The following is a 19,913-nucleotide window of genomic DNA, read 5'->3' on the forward strand; positions in this document are numbered from 1 at the left end:
GAATGCTGGCCAGCCATTGGAGAAGAGGTCAGTCATTCAAATCAGGCCCCGTCCTTTTCGGATCGGGGGCGTGTTTTTTGCAAGAAGTCTCAAGGAGGAGACAACAGCAAAACACACCCCCGAATCCGAAAAGGACGCTGCGTTTCTCCGAGGCATTTCTGCTCTGCCTCGGAGAAAGGCGGTGGTGTCTTCTGGTGCCCTCGGCTTGTCTAATGAAATCCGCCGAGTGGGAGATTGTGTTGTAACTTAATGTATACAGCGCTTACTAATCTGACGAGGCCTTTGTGTTTGTGAAAGATTCTGGAAGGGCTCACTACTTTACCACGAATCGGTGCAAATTTTACGTAAGTGCTTGCATTGGCCATTCTGGCTTCTTTCTGTTGTGTTCGGGTACTTTCTTCGCGTTTTCCGCCTTTTCGATATTATGTTTAAAATAGAGGACATTGTTATTTGACCCCATATTACCAACCTTGGCCTAGAAAATCGATGGTTCGCCACCACCCCGCAGCGGGAGACGCACGCGCTCCGGCAGAGGCTGGCTCCACAGGCGCGCGGCGGCCGTCCCTGCTCCTGCTCTGCGAGGCGGCCCTACCCTGGTCAGAGGAATACACGAGGAAGTGGCGGCGGCTGGACTAGGATCCGGACAGTACCACTTTAAGGTAGGAAGGGGGAGATGACGGACTCGGAGGGGGCTCACTGCCCGGTGAGCGCTTGTTGTGAGCCCCGCGCCGCCCTGTACATAGCAGGTTGTTTTCAGGGAATGGCCGTGTTGGTGCCGGGTGGATTCCGCAGTGAGATGCCCGTGCAGGAGCTGCGCATTGAAGGTAGGCGGCACGGTTACCAATATTCATGTCAGGAAGCGTGGCGTGCACCCTAAACGTGGAGCTTTGGGGGACAGAAAATTACCACATTCCATTAGAACACGGAGCACGCCCATAAATACGCCCCACGTGTGAGTCCTGGATGCAGCTGTTTTTCACGTATGCAAATGATGGTGTGATGTATACTCGGGCAAATGATCAAGCACACAAGTGCCACATTTAAATAGAAGTTCTGTTTTTATAGGTACTGCGCGTTCTCAATGGTTGAAGATAAAAGAGTCGAGACGGATTTCCTAGGATCAAACAATTTTGTTGAGTGGAGAAGCAAAGATGATGCCTCAGTTCCCCTGGCGTTGCAGCTGACTTCAGCAAACACCATCAGCTTCAGTCAATTAAATAATGAGGCAATTGTTGCCCTTCTCCAGCTCACCTGGTGCAGGTAGCCCTGGTGCTGTCACCCTGTGTTTGTACGACTGGTCCAGGCATCATTGCTTCTGGCGGCGGCGCCAAAACACCCGCGGAGGCAGCGCTGCTGCTGTCAGACTCTATCTGTTCACCTGTTGTAAAGAGTAGGGCCGGCTTCACGCTGTTCCTTTATTGATGGGGAGGGGGTCAGGCTGGTAAGGTGGGAACTCGGCAGTGGGCCGGTATCCGAGTTCCAGCTGTGGGCCGCTTTTTTGGCCAGCGTGGTGGCCGATATGGGCTGTGTGTGTGCGGTCCACCATTGTGAACTAATCCTTGCGCAAAGGGCCCCAGCAACGTGATTTTTTTTTTTTTTTGTCAAATGCCAGTTTTATACCCCCCCACCACCACCTTTTTATAACACTTAAAGCACTGAACCAGTGTTTTGAAAAAAGATGCAATCCGCAGATGTGGGCCACTTTTTTTTTTTAAGGTGCCCGGGACAATTTTTGATCCCAATCCAACACTGAGAGGTGCGGTAATTCTGCTTGGCTCCCTGTTTCGGTAACAGCCTGGCGCAGGCAGCACTGTTGTCGCAGTTTTTAGGTCGAGGACGTCCGGTCTGCCGAAAGGCAGAACCGGAAGTCGGAGATTTAATGACTTGGAGAGGAGGGGCTTGAACCCGCCCCTCTTCTCCCCTGTTCTCCATTGGCTGGCCTCTTGAATGCTGGCCAGCCTCCCCTGTTCTCCATTGGCTGGCCTCTTGAATGCTGGCCAGCCATTGGAGAAGAGGTCAGTCATTCAAATCAGGCCCCGTCCTTTTCGGATCGGGGGGGCGTGTTTTTTGCAAGAAGTCTCAAGGAGGAGACAACAGCAAAACACGCCCCCGAATCCGAAAAGGACGCTGCGTTTCTCCGAGGCATTTCTGCTCTGCCTCGGAGAAAGGCGGTGGTGTCTTCTGGTGCCCTCGGCTTGTCTAATGAAATCCGCCGAGTGGGAGATTGTGTTGTAACTTAATGTATACAGCGCTTACTAATCTGACGAGGCCTTTGGGTTTGTGAAAGATTCTGGAAGGGCTCACTACTTTACCACGAATCGGTGCAAATTTTACGTAAGTGCTTGCATTGGCCATTCTGGCTTCTTTCTGTTGTGTTCGGGTACTTTCTTCGCGTTTTCCGCCTTTTCGATATTATGTTTAAAATAAAGGACATTGTTATTTGACCCCATATTACCAACCTTGTCCTAGAAAATCGATGGTTCGCCACCATCAATAAAAGCGCAGCAATGTTGTTGTGTTTTTTGTATGGTGCTGCAAGCCGCCAGGCGGGTTCAGTAATTTAGCTACAGCGCTTAGTGGTGTTTAACAAACAGACCGTCAGGTTGTTTTTGAATGGTGGAGGAATAGAAGACAGATCGGTCATTTAAAATAAGCCAAAGTAACAATGAAGGTTCTTGAAAGTGTCGTTTACTGCTATCGAACTTTAAAATTTGCAAAATACTCTTTACCTTGTACATTTATAAAGTATTTACATAGCCAGTGGAATTAAGCAGAAATGGACGACGAAATTCTGCAGAAAGAAAAAACAAATTATGTGGCATACAATGGCGCCACTATTTCGCGATTTTTTCACTGTCAAGGGACAAGATTCACCTGCCATGTTAACGCATGAATGGAGCAACTAACGATGCGTTGCTATGTTTTTAGTCACTTTTGATCTGTTTGAAATTAAACTCGATGTTATTTTTTGTTGTAATCTGCAAATTATGCTGCGGATGGTGGTAACCCCTCTAATTGTGCAGAAACTGTTGCGGCTGTAGAGTAGATCAGGTCCATGTCTCTGAGAGCAGATAGCACAGTCTTATTTCTTGGACACCATCGTGGGAGCCGGTTGGCAACAAGCCGCCTATGCCCCCTCCAGCTGAGGCTGTCATAAGCACATGTACGGCTGTAGGTACATCACAAAAAAGTTTGCCTAAACAAGCTGTCCCTGAATATCATCGAAAACTTAACGGATTATTTGACACTATTTTACAGGACTGCTTGTATCTGAAGATAGGCAGGCGTGGGACTTTATCTGCAAACCAAGCAAGGTTCAGGCTGAATGACTGGCTCGGGCTTGTCCCTAGTCCCATGGGCACTTGCGAGTCACAATAGAGCTACTTTTGCCCCCTCCCTATTGCAATATTAAAGGATAAAAAGAAAGTTTTAACCACTTGATGGTTGATGGTTCAAAATCTAAAAAGGTGTGTATTTGCTGTGTGAGCTGCAGTTCACAAGCGTCTCGTTGAAGACCTGTGGGGACTGAGAGCCGGTCCTGGTGCTTTGATAATCAGTGTAAATGCTGTCATTGAGGCGGTGACCCTCTTCACTTTTCGTGCAGTGAAGGGAGAGGCGTGCCATTAACTTAAAAATAGCCTCCTCCCTTCTCTTACATTGAGGAAGAAAGTAGTTTTCACATTTTTATACGTGTTTTGAAGCAAATATTAATTGAACACACGTGTGCAAGGACCTTTCTGCCAGTCGACTGACTTGTCTTCCTCCCAGCCTCAAGAAGGAACGCTGCGCTCTGACCCAGGGTCCTTTCAACATTAGGTTTATTGTAACTAGGTGCGATGCTAAGAGTTCATTTCAATGCAATCCAATCCTTTATTCGATTTTTAAAAGAAAAGAAAATCTTAAAACTTCACATAAACAATACATAATTTAGATATATAAAAAACGACAGATCTTTACTGAATACAAGGAAAAAGAGGTAACGGTGCAATATAGTGAGATCGCCATGTTTCCTGCTTACACAACCACATCCGCCAACAGGAAACTCAGTGAGTCCGCCAGGTAACAAAATATGATACTGTACCTTGTACGAATAATAAAACAATGTATTGGAGTACAAAAATAAAAAAAGTGCTGTTTTCCCTTTTAGCCTTGAAAAAAGTCTCTCAGATTCATTGTCCAAAAGATCAGTATATAAAATCAACATACAATATTAACAAAAAGAGTCATGAACAAAAGTGCCCACTTTCATGGGGCATGTGTAGAACGTAGACGTATCACTCGTTGTATAAACATTGCAATCGAGTAACATAACCTCTCAGTAGATGACTTCTGCAAAACCTCAATTACAATCCTGCACTGCCTTAAATCTGCCTGCCTCAAACGTGGTAAAATATAAGCAGACCTCAGTGTTGAATAAAATTTGCAGAAGAGGATAAAGTGCAAGGTGCTTTGTGCAGACAGTCCATCGCCGGGACAAACCGGAAGATTCACAGAGAATGTACCCTGACTCACGTAAGCGACAAGAAAGTGAACAACCCTGTTAAGACACAGTCTTTATTAGCAACAAGCATTTACAATGCAATGGTCTCGGCATTGGTAAAGTTAGAGCTATTGGCATTGCTCATGACATTATTTTTGTTTATGTTTTTGTTTTTAAAACATTTAAAGAAACGGCATTGTCATGAGCACTGCCAATAGCTCTAACTTTAACAATGCCGAGACCGTTGCATTGTAAATGCTTGTTTGTCACTCCCACGCCAGTCCCGCTCTTTGTCCTAGACTCCTAGGACAAACAAGACCTTCTAATGGACCTAGCGCCTAGTGTATGCGCAGTTTTTCTTTGCAGCCTTTCTTGAGAGCGCGCACTCGAAGGAGCGCATTACTTGAGCCCCAGTTACATTACAAAAGGAGGACACATTCGTTTTTGGTGGGCATGGGAAGTTTATGTGATCTGCCCAGGATCACAGGAGTCTGGGCGCCAAGACTCGAACATGACTCCCCAGCTCTGGCCTTGTGTTTTGCGTTCGTGAAGGGAAAGGCCTCTCCGGCCCGCCCTCCCCGGCCGCCCCTCCTCTCTGCAGCTGCTTCGCCTTTTTGTTTCGTTTCCTCCAGCGCCTCTGAATACACTTGTTGTTCCGAGACTCGTGATCTGTTGTGAGGGGTGTGCGAGGGTGCGGGCGGGGACTGCTCGTGTCCTGCTCGCCAGGAGGGTGGGGGGACAGCTGTGCGAGGGTGCGGGCGGGGGCTCCTCGTGCCCTGCTCGCCCAGAGGGTGGGGGAACAGCTGTTCGCTCCGAGGGCCGGGTAGAAAAGCCCCGGGCAGACCCCATGCAGCGCCTGGCCCGGACCTTTCCGCACATGCTGCTGACGCCGAGCGGCCTCCTGCCGGGGGTGAGTGGGGTGGCGTGCACCCCGGGGGTGAGTGGGGAGATGTGCATCCCGGGGGTGAGTGGGGTGGCGTGCATCCCGGGGTTGAGTGGGGTGATGTGCATCCCGGGGGTCAGTGGGGTGGCGTGGCATGCATCCTTGGGGTGAGTGGGTGGCGTGCATCCCGGGGGTGATTGGGGTGGCGTGGCGTGGCATACAGCCCCAGGGTGAGTGGGGTGGGGCGCATCCCGGGGGCATATATTGAGGTAGGCTTGGGGCGAGTATGAACGAAGGACTGTGGTTGTCACGGTGCGAGTGTCTAGTAAGGGTCTGGGCACTTTACTTAGTGGGCTCCTGGCCTCGCACTCCCGGGGCATCTTTGGTCTTTTCTCACGTAGGTAGAGGGTGTGGCATAATACAACGTTAGACGGAGGTGTGCATCGCTGGACGTGAGCACCACTTTCAGTGCACACATTTTTGTAAACTCGGGGAGATTAAACGATCTTCCCAGAATCCCAGGCTGTGGAGCTGCTGCCGAGACTCGAACACGGCTCTCCGGCTCAAAGGTCACGAACTCTGGCGCCCCATCATCTCCCTAAAATGTTTGTTTTAGATGCGCGCTTCATATCATCCCTGCTCGTGTTAGTTGAATTCACTCAAATGAAGACCCCTCTCGGAGGGCCCTCATCGATCACACTAGACACCATCCCATGGACAGAAGGACATGGACAGAAGGACACCAACCCATGGACAGAAAAACACACCAACCCATGGACAGAAAAACACACCAGCCCATGGACAGAAAAACACACCAGCCCATGGACAGAAAAACACACCACCCCATGGACAGAAAAACACACCACCCCATGGACAGAAGGACACCACCCCATGGACAGAAGGACACCACCCCATGGACAGAAGGACACCACCCCATGGACAGAAGGACACCACCCCATGGACAGAAGGACACCACCCCATGGACAGAAGGACACCACCCCATGGACAGAAGGACACCACCCCATGGACAGAAGGACACCACCCCATGGACAGAAGGACACCAACCCATGGACAGAAGGACACCAACCCATGGACAGAAGGACACCAACCCACGGACAGAAGGACACCATCCCATGGACAGAAAGACACCAACCCATGGACAGAAGGACACCACCCCATGGACAGAAGGACACCCCCCCATGGACAGAAGGACACCATTCCATGGACAGAAGGACACCATCCCATGGACAGAAGAACACCATCCCATGGACAGAAGGACACCATCCCATGGACAGAAGGACACCAACCCACGGACAGAAGGACACCATCCCATGGACAGAAAGACACCAACCCATGGACAGAAGGACACCAACCCATGGACAGAAGGACACCAACCCATGGACAGAAGGACACCAACCCATGGACAGAAGGACACCACCCCATGGACAGAAGGACACTACCCCATGGACAGAAGGACACCACCCCATGGACACAAGGACACCAACCCATGGACACAAGGACACCATTCCATGGACAGAACATTCCATGGACAGAAGGACACCACCCCATGGACAGAAGGACACCACCCCATGGACAGAAGGACACCACCCCATGGACAGAAGGACATCACCCCATGGACAGAAGGACACCATCCCATGGACAGAAGGACACCATCCCATGGACAGAAGGACACCATCCCATGGACAGAAGGACACCATCCCATGGACAGAAGGACACCATCCCATGGACAGAAGGACACCACCCCATGGACAGAAGGACACCACCCCATGGACAGAAAGACACCACATCCCATGGACAGAAAGGCACCACATCCCATGGACAGAAGGACACCAACCCATGGACAGAAGGACACCAACCCATGGACAGAAGGACACCATCCCATGGACAGAACATTCCATGGACAGAAAGACACCATCCCATGGACAGGACACCATCCCATGGACAGAAGGACACCATCCCATGGACAGAAGGACACCATCCCATGGACAGAAGGACACCACCCCATGGACAGAAGGACATCACCCCATGGACAGAAGGACACCATCCCATGGACAGAAGGACACCATCCCATGGACAGAAGGACACCATCCCATGGACAGAAGGACACCATCCCATGGACAGAAGGACACCATCCCATGGACAGAAGGACACCATCCCATGGACAGAAGGACACCACCCCATGGACAGAAGGACACCACCCCATGGACAGAAAGGCACCACATCCCATGGACAGAAAGGCACCACATCCCATGGACAGAAGGACACCAACCCATGGACAGAAGGACACCATCCCATGGACAGAACATTCCATGGACAGAAAGACACCATCCCATGGACAGGACACCATCCCATGGACAGAAGGACACCATCCCATGGACAGAAGGACACCATCCCATGGACAGAAGGACACCATCCCATGGACAGAAGGACACCATCCCATGGACAGAAGGACACCATCCCATGGACAGAAGGACTCCATCCCATGGACAGAAGGACACCATCCCATGGACAGAAGGACACCATCCCATGGACAGAAGGACACCAACCCATGGACAGAAGGACACCATCCCATGGACAGAAGGACACCATCCCATGGACAGAAAGACACCACCCCATGGACAGAAAGACACCACCCCATGGACAGAAGGACACCACCCCATGGACAGAAGGACACCATCCCATGGACAGAAGGACACCATCCCATGGACAGAAGGACACCAACCCATGGACAGAAGGACACCAACCCATGGACAGAAGGACACCAACCCATGGACAGAAGGACACCAACCCATGGACAGAAGGACACCATCCCATGGACAGAAGGACACCATCCCATGGACAGAAGGACACCACCCCATGGACAGAAGGACACCAACCCATGGACAGAAGGACACCAACCCATGGACAGAAGGACACCACCCCATGGACAGAAGGACACCAACCCATGGACAGAAGGACACCATGGACAGAAGGACACCACCCCATGGACAGAAGGACACCACCCCATGGACAGAAGGACACCACCCCATGGACAGAAGGACACCACCCCATGCACAGAAGGACACCAACCCATGGACAGAAAGGGATAGTCGATTACAACCATTGGCTCACAGGAAGAGGGTGCACTGATTCACTCAAATGGGGTGAGCGCAGTGCTTTAAATGAGCAGCGACTGAGTACCCGCACTTCTTTCATTCGCAGGAGATTTTCAATACTTCATATGGGAGAGTACCGGCACTTCTCAGCTTGAATCAGACACTCTAATAGTGTGAGTACCCGCACTTATTTCATTCGCAGTTGATTTTCAATACTTTATATGGGAGAGTACCGGCACTTCTCAGTTTGAAGCAGGCACTCTAATAGTGTGAGTACCCGCACTTCTCAGTTTGAAGCAGGCACTCTAATAGTGTGAGCACCGGCACATCTCAGTTTGAAGCAGGCACTCTTAGTGTGAGTACCCACACTTCTTTCATTCGCAGGAGATTTTCAATACTTCATATGGGAGAGTACCGGCACTTCTCAGTTTGAATCAGACACTCTAATAGTCTCAGTACCCGCACTGCTTTCATTCGCAGTTGATTTTCAATACTTCATATGGGAGAGTATCGGCACTTCTCAGTTTGAAGCTGGCACTCTAATAGCGTGGGTACCCGCACTTCTCAGTTTGAAGCAGGCACTCTAATAGTGTGAGTACCCGCACTTCTATATTCTTATTTAAAACGGGGAGAGAGCTGCTCACTGCACAGCGACATGACAGATAAAAGGGCATTTTTTGCCCCACCCTAGGGTGCTGCCCCTGGGGAGGCTGAAGGCGGGACCTTCCTCTTTTCGTGGGCCGATGGGGACTTTCCTGACTGCTGCCATGTTCCCGTAAGGTCTGTTGTGACCAAACACCTGTCACCAGGGGAAATGGCCGTGGCTTCGGAACTAATAGGCGAGGTGTGCTTTGCATCGTGAGAAGGGAGGGATTTAATCTCCCTTTGAGCATGCTCTGAACAGCAAAGCAGACTGGTAGAAAGAAATGACAACATTTATTATTTATTTTATTAATTTATGCATTTTCATATAGCGGGATGATTACCCTGCTTTTTCTTCATTCAACTGTTAAGACGTTAATCAGAGCTTTAAAAGGGTCGTTATTGTCTGGTAATGAGGGCCGGCACTTTTTTATTTTGAGGAGAGTACCAGAAGCAGGCAGGTACTCTGGTACCAAGTACCCTGATACAGAGAACCCGCGCTTCTCAGAAGCACGCAGGTACTCTGATACAGAGTACCCGCGCTGCTCAGAAGCAGGCAGGTACTCTGGTACCGAGTACCTGCACTTCTCAGAAGCAGGCAGGTACTCTGGTACCGAGTACTCTGATACAGAGTACCTGCACTTCTCAGAAGCAAGCAGGAACTCTGGTACAGAGTACCTGCACTTCTCAGAAGCAAGCAGGAACTCTGGTACAGAGTACCTGCACTTCTCAGAAGCAAGCAGGAACTCTGGTACAGAGTACCTGCACTTCTCAGAAGCAGGCAGGTACTCTGGTACCGAGTACCTGCGCTTCTCAGAAGCAGGCAGGTACTTTGGTACAGAGTACTTTGATACAGAGTACCCGCGCTTCTCAGAAGCAAGCAGGTACTCTGGTACCGAGTACCCGCGCTTCTCAGAAGCAGGCAGGTACTCTGGTACCGAGTACCCATGCTTCTCAGAAGCAGGCAGGTACTCTGGTACCGAGTACCTGCACTTCTCAGAAGCAGGCAGGTACTCTGGTACCGAGTACTCTGATACAGAGTACCCGCGCTTCTCAGAAGCAAGCAGGTACTCTGGTACCGAGTACCCGCGCTTCTCAGAAGCAGGCAGGTACTCTGGTACCGAGTACCCATGCTTCTCAGAAGCAGGCAGGTACTCTGGTACCGAGTACCTGCACTTCTCAGAAGCAGGCAGGTACTCTGCTACCGAGTACTCTGATGCAGAGTACCTGCGCTTCTCAGAAGCAGGCAGGTACTCTGGTACCGAGTACCCGCACTTCTCAGAAGCAGGCAGGTACTCTGGTACCGAGTACCTGCACTTCTCAGAAGCAGGCAGGTACTCTGGTACCGAGTACTCTGATACAGAGTACCCGCGCTTTTCAGAAGGTGGCAGGTACTCTGATACCGAGTACTCTGATACAGTGGGGGCTGCGGGGGCCTGTGTTACGCCCCTGGTATGTATGTGCATGTATACGTTTGGTGTCCAGAGATGTGGGCTAAGATAGCATTTGCTTGGACATTTGTAGGTCAATAAGATGCAAAATTAAAAGACACGAGCACTGTTCCTTCCCAAGCCTTAATAATGACCGGTGCCCCCGGATAGGGGATATTAATCCGAGCGATCGATCAGAGGATTGGCGTCTGGACCGAACTGTGGTACTTACTGCTCCTAAGTCCGAATTTCTCAGCATATACCGTCTTTGTTCCCCTGTTACATTTCGGCAGGTTTCATCTGCTGAGATTCAATGAAGGGTGCGCTTTACCCGCGTGCAGTGCTCACAAGATGCCGTAAACTGCACAACTCGGAATTCAGACTCCTGCACAAACCGGTGTCTATGCAGCGGTCTGCACTGGGATTCAAAAACTTCTATATATATATATATATATTTGTTTTGCATGCGGGTGCTAGGCGGGGTGTATTTGTTCCCAGGATCCTCAATGTGACAGGTCTGAAAATTGAGCGATTCAGAAGTCCTGCAGAGAGAGACTGCGTCCGTGTTTATAAAGCCTTTGCGTTGTCCTTGCGTCACGCAGTGCGATGCAAACACATCGAGCGGAGGCAAGGTTACAAGGCAAAGCCTTCAGTAGTATTTGCAAAGCCACGCAAGGCGTGATTTGCGTGGGTTTGTAACGAATGTAATGCAAGGCAGCCGCTTGCACTGCGTCACTTTACATTTCCGCTTCCATAGGTGGAGGAGCGTGGGCAGCCCCATCCGTCCAACGTTGGATTTTGGGACGTTCCCAAATTTGCAAAGACTTGTATCTCTGGGAATGTGGCAAAATGGTTCACCTCCCAAGTGAGGGTGACAAGGAGAAGTACGTTTTGCTGCTCCTAATGTCCTTGTCCTCGGGTGCGGCGGCACACAGAGTGTGATGCTTCGCAGTATGTTTTCCATGCAGGAAGGACGTCTCTTCCTGTCAACAACAACCCTGCCTGTACCACAGCCTCCGTTGCACGATAGTGCAAGGAAGTGGCGCTAGGCTGCACTCAGTGCACCAGCGTGAGGAGGGTGCAGGAGTGCTCCTCTCCCTTTCACTCAGTGCACCAGCGTGAGGAGGGTGCAGGAGTGCTACTCTCCCTTTCACTCAGTGCAGCTGCGTGAGGAGAGTGCAGGAGTGCTACTCTCCCTTTCACTCAGTGCAGCTGCGTGAGGAGGGTGCAGGAGTGCTACTCTCTCCCTTTCACTCAGTGCAGCTGCGTGAGGAGGGGGCAGGAGTGCTACTCTCTCCCTTTCACTCAGTGCAGCTGCGTGAGGAGGGGGCAGGAGTGCTACTCTCTCCCTTTCACTCAGTGCACCTGCGTGAGGAGGGGGCAGGAGTGCTACTCTCTCCTTTTCACTCAGTGCAGCTGCGTGAGGAGGGTGCAGGAGTGCTACTCTCTCCCTTTCACTCAGTGCAGCTGCGTGAGGAGGGTGCAGGAGCGCTACTCTCCCTTTCACTCAGTGAAGCTGCGTGAGGAGGGTGCAGGAGTGCTACTCTCCCTTTCACTCAGTGCAGCTGCGTGAGGAGGGTGCAGGAGTGCTACTCTCCCTTTCACTCAGTGCAGCTGCGTGAGGAGGGTGCAGGAGTGCTACTCTCCCTTTCACTCAGTGCAGCTGCGTGAGGAGGGTGCAGGAGTGCTACTCTCCCTTTCACTCAGTGCAGCTGCGTGAGGAGGGTGCAGGAGTGCTACTCTCTCCCTTTCACTCAGTGTACCAGCGTGAGGAGGGTGCAGGAGTGCTACTCTCCCTTTCACTCAGTGCACCAGCGTGAGGAGGGTGCAGGAGTGCTACTCTCCCTTTCACTCAGTGCAGCTGCGTGAGGAGGGTGCAGGAGTGCTACTCTCTCCCTTTCACTCAGTGCACCTGCGTGAGGAGGGTGCAGGAGTGCTACTCTCTCCCTTTCACTCAGTGCAGCTGCGTGAGGAGGGTGCAGGAGTGCTACTCTCTCCCTTTCACTCAGTGCAGCTGCGTGAGGAGGGGGCAGGAGTGCTACTCTCTCCCTTTCACTCAGTGCAGCTGCGTGAGGAGGGGGCAGGAGTGCTACTCTCTCCCTTTCACTCAGTGCACCTGCGTGAGGAGGGTGCAGGAGTGCTACTCTCCCTTTCACTCAGTGCACCTGCGTGAGGAGGGTGCAGGAGTGCTACTCTCCCTTTCACACAGTGCACCTGCGTGAGGAGGGTGCAGGAGTGCTACTCTCCCTTTCACTCAGTGCACCTGCGTGAGGAGGGTGCAGGAGTGCTCCTCTCTCCCTTTCACTTAGTGCAGCTGCGTGAGGAGGGTGCAGGAGTGCTCCTCTCTCCCTTTCACTCAGTGCACCTGCGTGAGGAGGGGGCAGGAGTGCTAGTCTCCCTTTCACTCAGTGCACCTGCGTGAGGAGGGGGCAGGAGTGCTACTCTCCCTTTCACTCAGTGCAGCTGCGTGAGGAGGGGGCAGGAGTGCTACTCTCTCCCTTTCACTCAGTGCAGCTGCGTGAGGAGAGTGCAGGAGTGCTACTCTCTCCCTTTCACTCAGTGCAGCTGCGTGAGGAGGGGGCAGGAGTGCTCCTCTCCCTTTCACTCGGTGCACCTGCGTGAGGAGGGGGCAGGAGTGCTACTCTCCCTTTCACTCAATGCACCTGCGTGAGGAGGGTGCAGGAGTGCTACTCTCCCTTTCACTCAGTGCAGCTGCGTGAGGAGGGGGCAGGAGTGCTCCTCTCCCTTTCACTCAGTGCACCTGCGTGAGGAGGGTGCAGGAGTGGTCCTCTCCCTTTCACTCAGTGCACCAGCGTGAGGAGGGTGCAGGAGTGCTACTCTCCCTTTCACTCAGTGCAGCTGCGTGAGGAGGGGGCAGGAGTGCTAGTCTCCCTTTCACTCAGTGCACCTGCGTGAGGAGGGGGCAGGAGTGCTCCTCTCCCTTTCACTCAGTGCACCTGCGTGAGGAGGGTGCAGGAGTGCTAGTCTCCCTTTCACTCAGTGCACCTGCGTGAGGAGGGTGCAGGAGTGCTCCTCTCCCTTTCACTCAGTGCACCTGCGTGAGGAGGGTGCAGGAGTGCTCCTCTCTCCCTTTCACTCAGTGCAGCTGCGTGAGGAGGGTGCAGGAGTGCTCCTCTCTCCCTTTCACTCAGTGCACCTGCGTGAGGAGGGGGCAGGAGTGCTAGTCTCCGTTTCACTCAGTGCACCTGCGTGAGGAGGGTGCAGGAGTGCTAGTCTCCCTTTCACTCAGTGCACCTGCGTGAGGAGGGTGCAGGAGTGCTACTCTCCCTTTCACTCAGTGCAGCTGCGTGAGGAGGGTGCAGGAGTGCTACTCTCTCCCTTTCACTCAGTGCAGCTGCGTGAGGAGGGTGCAGGAGTGCTCCTCTCTCCCTTTCACTCAGTGCAGCTGCGTGAGGAGGGTGCAGGAGTGCTCCTCTCCCTTTCACACAGTGCACCTGCGTGAGGAGGGTGCAGGAGTGCTACTCTCCCTTTCACTCAGTGCACCTGCGTGAGGAGGGTGCAAGAGTGGTCCTCTCCCTTTCACTCAGTGCACCTGCGTGAGGAGGGTGCAGGAGTGCTACTCTCCCTTTCACTCAGTGCAGCTGCGTGAGGAGGGTGCAGGAGTGCTCCTCTCTCCCTTTCACTCAGTGCACCTGCGTGAGGAGGGGGCAGGAGTGCTAGTCTCCGTTTCACTCAGTGCACCTGCGTGAGGAGGGTGCAGGAGTGCTAGTCTCCCTTTCACTCAGTGCACCTGCGTGAGGAGGGTGCAGGAGTGCTACTCTCCCTTTCACTCAGTGCAGCTGCGTGAGGAGGGTGCAGGAGTGCTACTCTCTCCCTTTCACTCAGTGCAGCTGCGTGAGGAGGGTGCAGGAGTGCTCCTCTCTCCCTTTCACTCAGTGCAGCTGCGTGAGGAGGGTGCAGGAGTGCTCCTCTCCCTTTCACACAGTGCACCTGCGTGAGGAGGGTGCAGGAGTGCTACTCTCCCTTTCACTCAGTGCACCTGCGTGAGGAGGGTGCAAGAGTGGTCCTCTCCCTTTCACTCAGTGCACCTGCGTGAGGAGGGTGCAGGAGTGCTACTCTCCCTTTCACTCAGTGCAGCTGCGTGAGGAGGGTGCAGGAGTGCTCCTCTCTCCCTTTCACTCAGTGCACCAGCGTGAGGAGGGTGCAGGAGTGCTACTCTCTCCCTTTCACTCAGTGCACCTGCGTGAGGAGAGTGCAGGAGTGCTACTCTCTCCCTTTCACTCAGTGCACCTGCGTGAGAGGGTGCAGGAGTGCTACTCTCCCTTTCACTCAGTGCACCTGCGTGAGGAGGGTGCAGGAGTGCTACTCTCTCCCTTTCACTCAGTGCACCTGTGTGAGGAGGGGGCAGGAGTGCTACTCTCCCTTTCACTCAGTGCACCTGCGTGAGGAGGGTGCAGGAGTGCTACTCTCCCTTTCACTCAGTGCAGCTGCGTGAGGAGGGTGCAGGAGTGCTACTCTCCCTTTCACTCAGTGCAGTTGCGTGAGGAGGGTGCAGGAGTGCTACTCTCTCCCTTTCACTCAGTGCAGCTGCGTGAGGAGGGTGCAGGAGTGCTCCTCTCTCCCTTTCACTCAGTGCAGCTGCGTGAGGAGGGTGCAGGAGTGCTCCTCTCCCTTTCACACAGTGCACCTGCGTGAGGAGGGTGCAGGAGTGCTACTCTCCCTTTCACTCAGTGCACCTGCGTGAGGAGGGTGCAGGAGTGGTCCTCTCCCTTTCACTCAGTGCACCTGTGTGAGGAGGGTGCAGGAGTGGTCCTCTCCCTTTCACTCAGTGCAGCTGCGTGAGGAGGGTGCAGGAGTGCTCCTCTCTCCCTTTCACTCAGTGCACCAGCGTGAGGAGGGTGCAGGAGTGCTCCTCTCTCCCTTTCACTCAGTGCACCAGCGTGAGGAGGGTGCAGGAGTGCTACTCTCTCCCTTTCACTCAGTGCACCTGCGTGAGGAGAGTGCAGGAGTGCTACTCTCTCCCTTTCACTCAGTGCACCTGCGTGAGGAGAGTGCAGGAGTGCTACTCTCTCCCTTTCACTCAGTGCACCTGCGTGAGGAGGGGGCAGGAGTGCTACTCTCCCTTTCACTCAGTGCACCTGCGTGAGGAGGGTGCAGGAGTGCTACTCTCTCCCTTTCACTCAGTGCACCTGCGTGAGGAGGGGGCAGGAGTGCTACTCTCCCTTTCACTCAGTGCACCTGCGTGAGGAGGGTGCAGGAGTGCTACTCTCCCTTTCACTCAGTGCAGCTGCGTGAGGAGGGGGCAGGAGTGCTCCTCTCCCTTTCACTCAGTGCAGCTGCGTGAGGAGGGGGCAGGAGTGCTCCTCTCCCTTTCACTCAGTGCACCTGCGTGAGGAGGGGGCAGGAGTGCTAATCTCCCTTTCACTCAGTGCACCTGCGTGAGGAGGGGGCAGGAGTGCTACTCTCCTTTCACTCAGTGCACCTGCGTGAGGAGGGTGCAGGAGTGCTACTCTCCCTTTCACTCAGTGCAGCTGCGTGAGGAGGGGGCAGGAGTGCTCCTCTCCCTTTCACTCAGTGCACCTGCGTGAGGAGGGTGCAGGAGTGCTACTCTCCCTTTCACTCAGTGCACCAGCGTGAGGAGGGTGCAGGAGTGCTACTCTCTCCCTTTCACTCAGTGCAGCTGCGTGAGGAGGGGGCAGGAGTGCTACTCTCCCTTTCACTCAGTGCACCTGCGTGAGGAGGGTGCAGGAGTGCTACTCTCTCCCTTTCACTCAGTGCAGCTGCGTGAGGAGGGGGCAGGAGTGCTACTCTCTCCCTTTCACTCAGTGCACCTGCGTGAGGAGGGTGCAGGAGTGCTCCTCTCCCTTTCACTCAGTGCACCTGCGTGAGGAGGGTGCAGGAGTACTCCTCTCCCTTTCACTCAGTGCACCTGCATGAGGAGGGTGCAGGAGTGCTCCTCTCCCTTTCACTCAGTGCACCTGCATGAGGAGGGGGCAGGAGTGCTCCTCTCCCTTTCACTCAGTGCACCAGATGTGGAGGGGGCAGGAGTGCTACTCTCCCTTTCACTCAGTGCACCTGCGTGAGGAGGGTGCAGGAGTGCTACTCTCTCCCTTTCACTCAGTGCACCAGCGTGAGGAGGGTGCAGGAGTGCTACTCTCCCTTTCACTCAGTGCACCTGCGTGAGGAGAGTGCAGGAGTGCTACTCTCCCTTTCACTCAGTGCACCTGCGTGAGGAGGGTGCAGGAGTGCTACTCTCCCTTTCACTCAGTGCACCTGTGTGAGGAGGGTGCAGGTGTGCTACTCTCCCTTTCACTCAGTGCACCTGCGTGAGGAGGGTGCAGGAGTGCTCCTCTCCCTTTCACTCAGTGCACCTGCATGAGGAGGGGGCAGGAGTGCTCCTCTCCCTTTCACTCAGTGCACCAGATGTGGAGGGTGCAGGAGTGGTCCTCTCCCTTTCACTCAGTGCACCTGCGTGAGGAGGGTGCAGGAGTGCTACTCTCTCCCTTTCACTCAGTGCACCAGCGTGAGGAGGGTGCAGGAGTGCTACTCTCCCTTTCACTCAGTGCACCTGCGTGAGGAGGGTGCAGGAGTGCTACTCTCCCTTTCACTCAGTGCACCTGCGTGAGGAGGGTGCAGGAGTGCTACTCTCCCTTTCACTCAGTGCACCTGCGTGAGGAGGGTGCAGGTGTGCTACTCTCCCCTTTACTCAGTGCACCTGCGTGAGGAGGGTGCAGGAGTGCTCTTCTCCCTTTCACTCAGTGCACCTGCGTGAGGAGGGGGCAGGAGTGCTACTCTCCCTTTCACACATTGCAACAGCAGTCACCATTGCCTGGGGGTGGTGGAAAAAGTCCAGCTTTCTATGTCTGTGATGGAAAATGTGTGGGTGGGTATTTTCAGCTGCTTTGGGCTGTATGCGCTGTGCTATCGGGCCCCCAATGAGTCCATAGAAGCGCCAAGCCACATTTCCACTGGTTTTCGTGTGTGTTTTTGTGCCTAATTAACATTTTGCTACAACAATGTTAGAAAGTACGGATAGGGAGCTGGGTATTACCATGGAGCTGGTTAAATACACCGCTGCACAAACTTGCACCGAAGTGTACATACTATGATTCGTGGTAAGTGCCAGAAAAGAAACGGGGTATTTCACGCTTCATGAAGGCCGCGTGGACTTGTGGTCCAGTAAAGTGGGCGAGAGTGAATGTGTGTCCTTTATCACACCCAAGAATCATACCAGTGTGCAGCTGCGAGGACATTCAACACGTGGGCCGTTCGACTAGAAGTTCCTTTCAAAGTTTGGAAAAGCGCGGACTCGTTTTCTGTTCTGCTTTGGACACTGTGTGATGCTGCACCTGAGTTTCTAACCCCTCCCGGGGTGAGCAGCGCCAGCTGCATTTCTACATTAGCTTTGTTACCAATATGAAATGTGATATCTCACAGCCCAAATTCTAGCAATCCTATTAAAATAGATTTAGTTTTGTTTCTGCCACTTAACGGGCAGCCCCCTGAAAGCAGGCTCAGCTGGTAAAATGCGAGTCTGTCACTGAACTGGCAGTACAGAGCATCTGTGCTGTAAAGACGCCATTCTTCCACTCTGTACCAGGCTCCCATCGACCTGACGCAAGACAGCCTGGTCCTTGTTGGACTTTGGGGGGGGACAAGAAAGCCAGTTGCTCTAAAAGAATGGAATTGTTTACTTGTAAGTGGGCTGTTCCATGTATGTGACATCAATGCACGCGATTGTTAATTATGTTGTATAGTAGGGTTTTGTTTAATGTGGACTGCAGTCACTTGTTTAAAAGAGACCCTTGTTTTCTGTTTTGGGTATTACGACCGCTGTTGCCACCAAACTTTCTTTATTTACTCTCACCGTTGGTTCCTTATATTAGTGTTTTTCTCATGTGTTCACTCTTGTGTAATTGTACACATGGGATAGCTAACATGCGTATAGCATGCGCAGAGAGTCCCAAGAAGCACAGAGTACCTCTGTTCTGGTAGTGTGCACAAATGTGTATTTTGTTTTCCAAATTACTTTGAGCCCTAAACTTGTATGTAAAATGATCACCCAGGTATCTCATGTTTAATATATTGAAGCTTTCTCAACCCTTCGAGTTCCCATACTTGGAAACTAACTTGGTTAGTGTCTTCCTTTCAGCACACTTTCCACTGTTCACTCTGGAGAATCTTTTGAAGTAAAACATTTAAACTTCTTAGAGGTTTGTTTAAAGCATTTGTTTAGACTGAACAAGTGCAGTATGTCTTTGGGACTAGGTTGCCAAAGGACTAGAGGTTCTCAAAGACACCATGTTTCTGCCCTGGGGCTTTAAATAACCCCCCAGTGTAAGCTGTGGTTTGTGAGTTTTGAAGCCACAATTGAACCAATGTGGCTGAAGTTCTAGATTGATCTGGTAACATTACTTCAGAGTTTACTTCTTTGAGGTATTTAGAGCTTTGGTTACCTTTGAGTTGTTGAAATTGCTAAGTCACCATATCTTGATGAGTTGCCATCACTACTCTGCTTCAAAGACCAGCTGGACACAAACTGCTTTGAAGTGCCTGGTCAGACTAGTGCAGATGACCAGTGGTCACTCTTTCTGTCCTATGAGTTTGAAGACTGAGTTCCTTCTGCTCAAGAGAGAGAGAGTGCTAGGGATTATACCCTCGACTGTCGGTAATGCGAGGGGGCAATACCCTACCAGTGTTATCTGCACCCGGTGAACTTCAGCATGAGGGCAAAAAGCATTGGTAGATTCCTCACCAGTTCATACTTTTAAAAACAAAACACAGTAATAAAGACTGCTAGTCAATGGGTGTCTAAACTGTAATGATTTTGGCAGATGGGAATCATTTATATAATGATTAGCCCCAGATGACGCTAATTCGTGAAACAAAGTTTGTATGTGCACCGCTGTCCCAGGACTTTGTTCAATCTGCTTGTGTGTGCTTTTTTTTTTTTTTTTTTTTTTTTTGGAGTGGCAGTAGATTTAGTTATCTTTGAAACCAGAGAAGGTTGTAGTTTTAGGTATGACACAATAAATGCTAGTTAAGATAGATGTTGTTGGCCATGCAGTGCCAGAGCAGAGAAGACCACTCTGGCCTAAGGTGCTTGGTCCCTAGGAACCCAAGCGTTTCTTTCCAGATGGACTGTTCATTAACGAATGGCTCCTCAATACCTAGCACTAGGTATGTGTCGTACCTAAACCAGAATCCACTCCTTGTTTCAAAGATGGTTAAGTCTAACAGCACTTTGAAAGATATTCTCTTGTGGCCTTACACCACCATTTTCTTTCTTCACCTAGAACAGATGTGCTGGCATCACATACATTTTCAGAGGAGTTTAACTGTATGGGGTGGCCAATAAGGGGTCAGACAGACCTGGCTGCCCTGGTACTCTTGCAAAATAA

The 19,913-nt window shown here is 52.2% G+C and overlaps 1 protein-coding gene across 3 annotated transcripts in view; it reads left to right on the forward strand.

Annotated features, from left to right (window-relative positions):
- LOC146869096 (2',3'-cyclic-nucleotide 3'-phosphodiesterase-like) overlaps positions 1-19,913 on the forward strand; it is a 192,758-nt gene that overhangs the window by 124,693 nt on the left and 48,152 nt on the right. Inside the window, exon 1 of one of the 3 annotated variants that reach the window (XM_085603413.1) lies at positions 5,126-5,390. The exons of 1 other annotated variant lie outside the window; for it this stretch is intronic. In XM_085603413.1, the coding sequence (XP_085459539.1) occupies positions 5,328-5,390 (63 nt within the window). In that variant the 5' untranslated portion in view covers positions 5,126-5,327. Of the gene's footprint in view, positions 1-5,125; positions 5,418-19,913 lie in introns of those variants that run through there. One more of the 3 variants, XM_085603311.1, reaches the window with a different exon arrangement.

This window comes from Triturus cristatus, chromosome 1_1, assembly GCF_964204655.1.
Source record: "Triturus cristatus chromosome 1_1, aTriCri1.1, whole genome shotgun sequence".
In the NCBI taxonomy this organism is placed as follows: domain Eukaryota; kingdom Metazoa; phylum Chordata; class Amphibia; order Caudata; family Salamandridae; genus Triturus; species Triturus cristatus.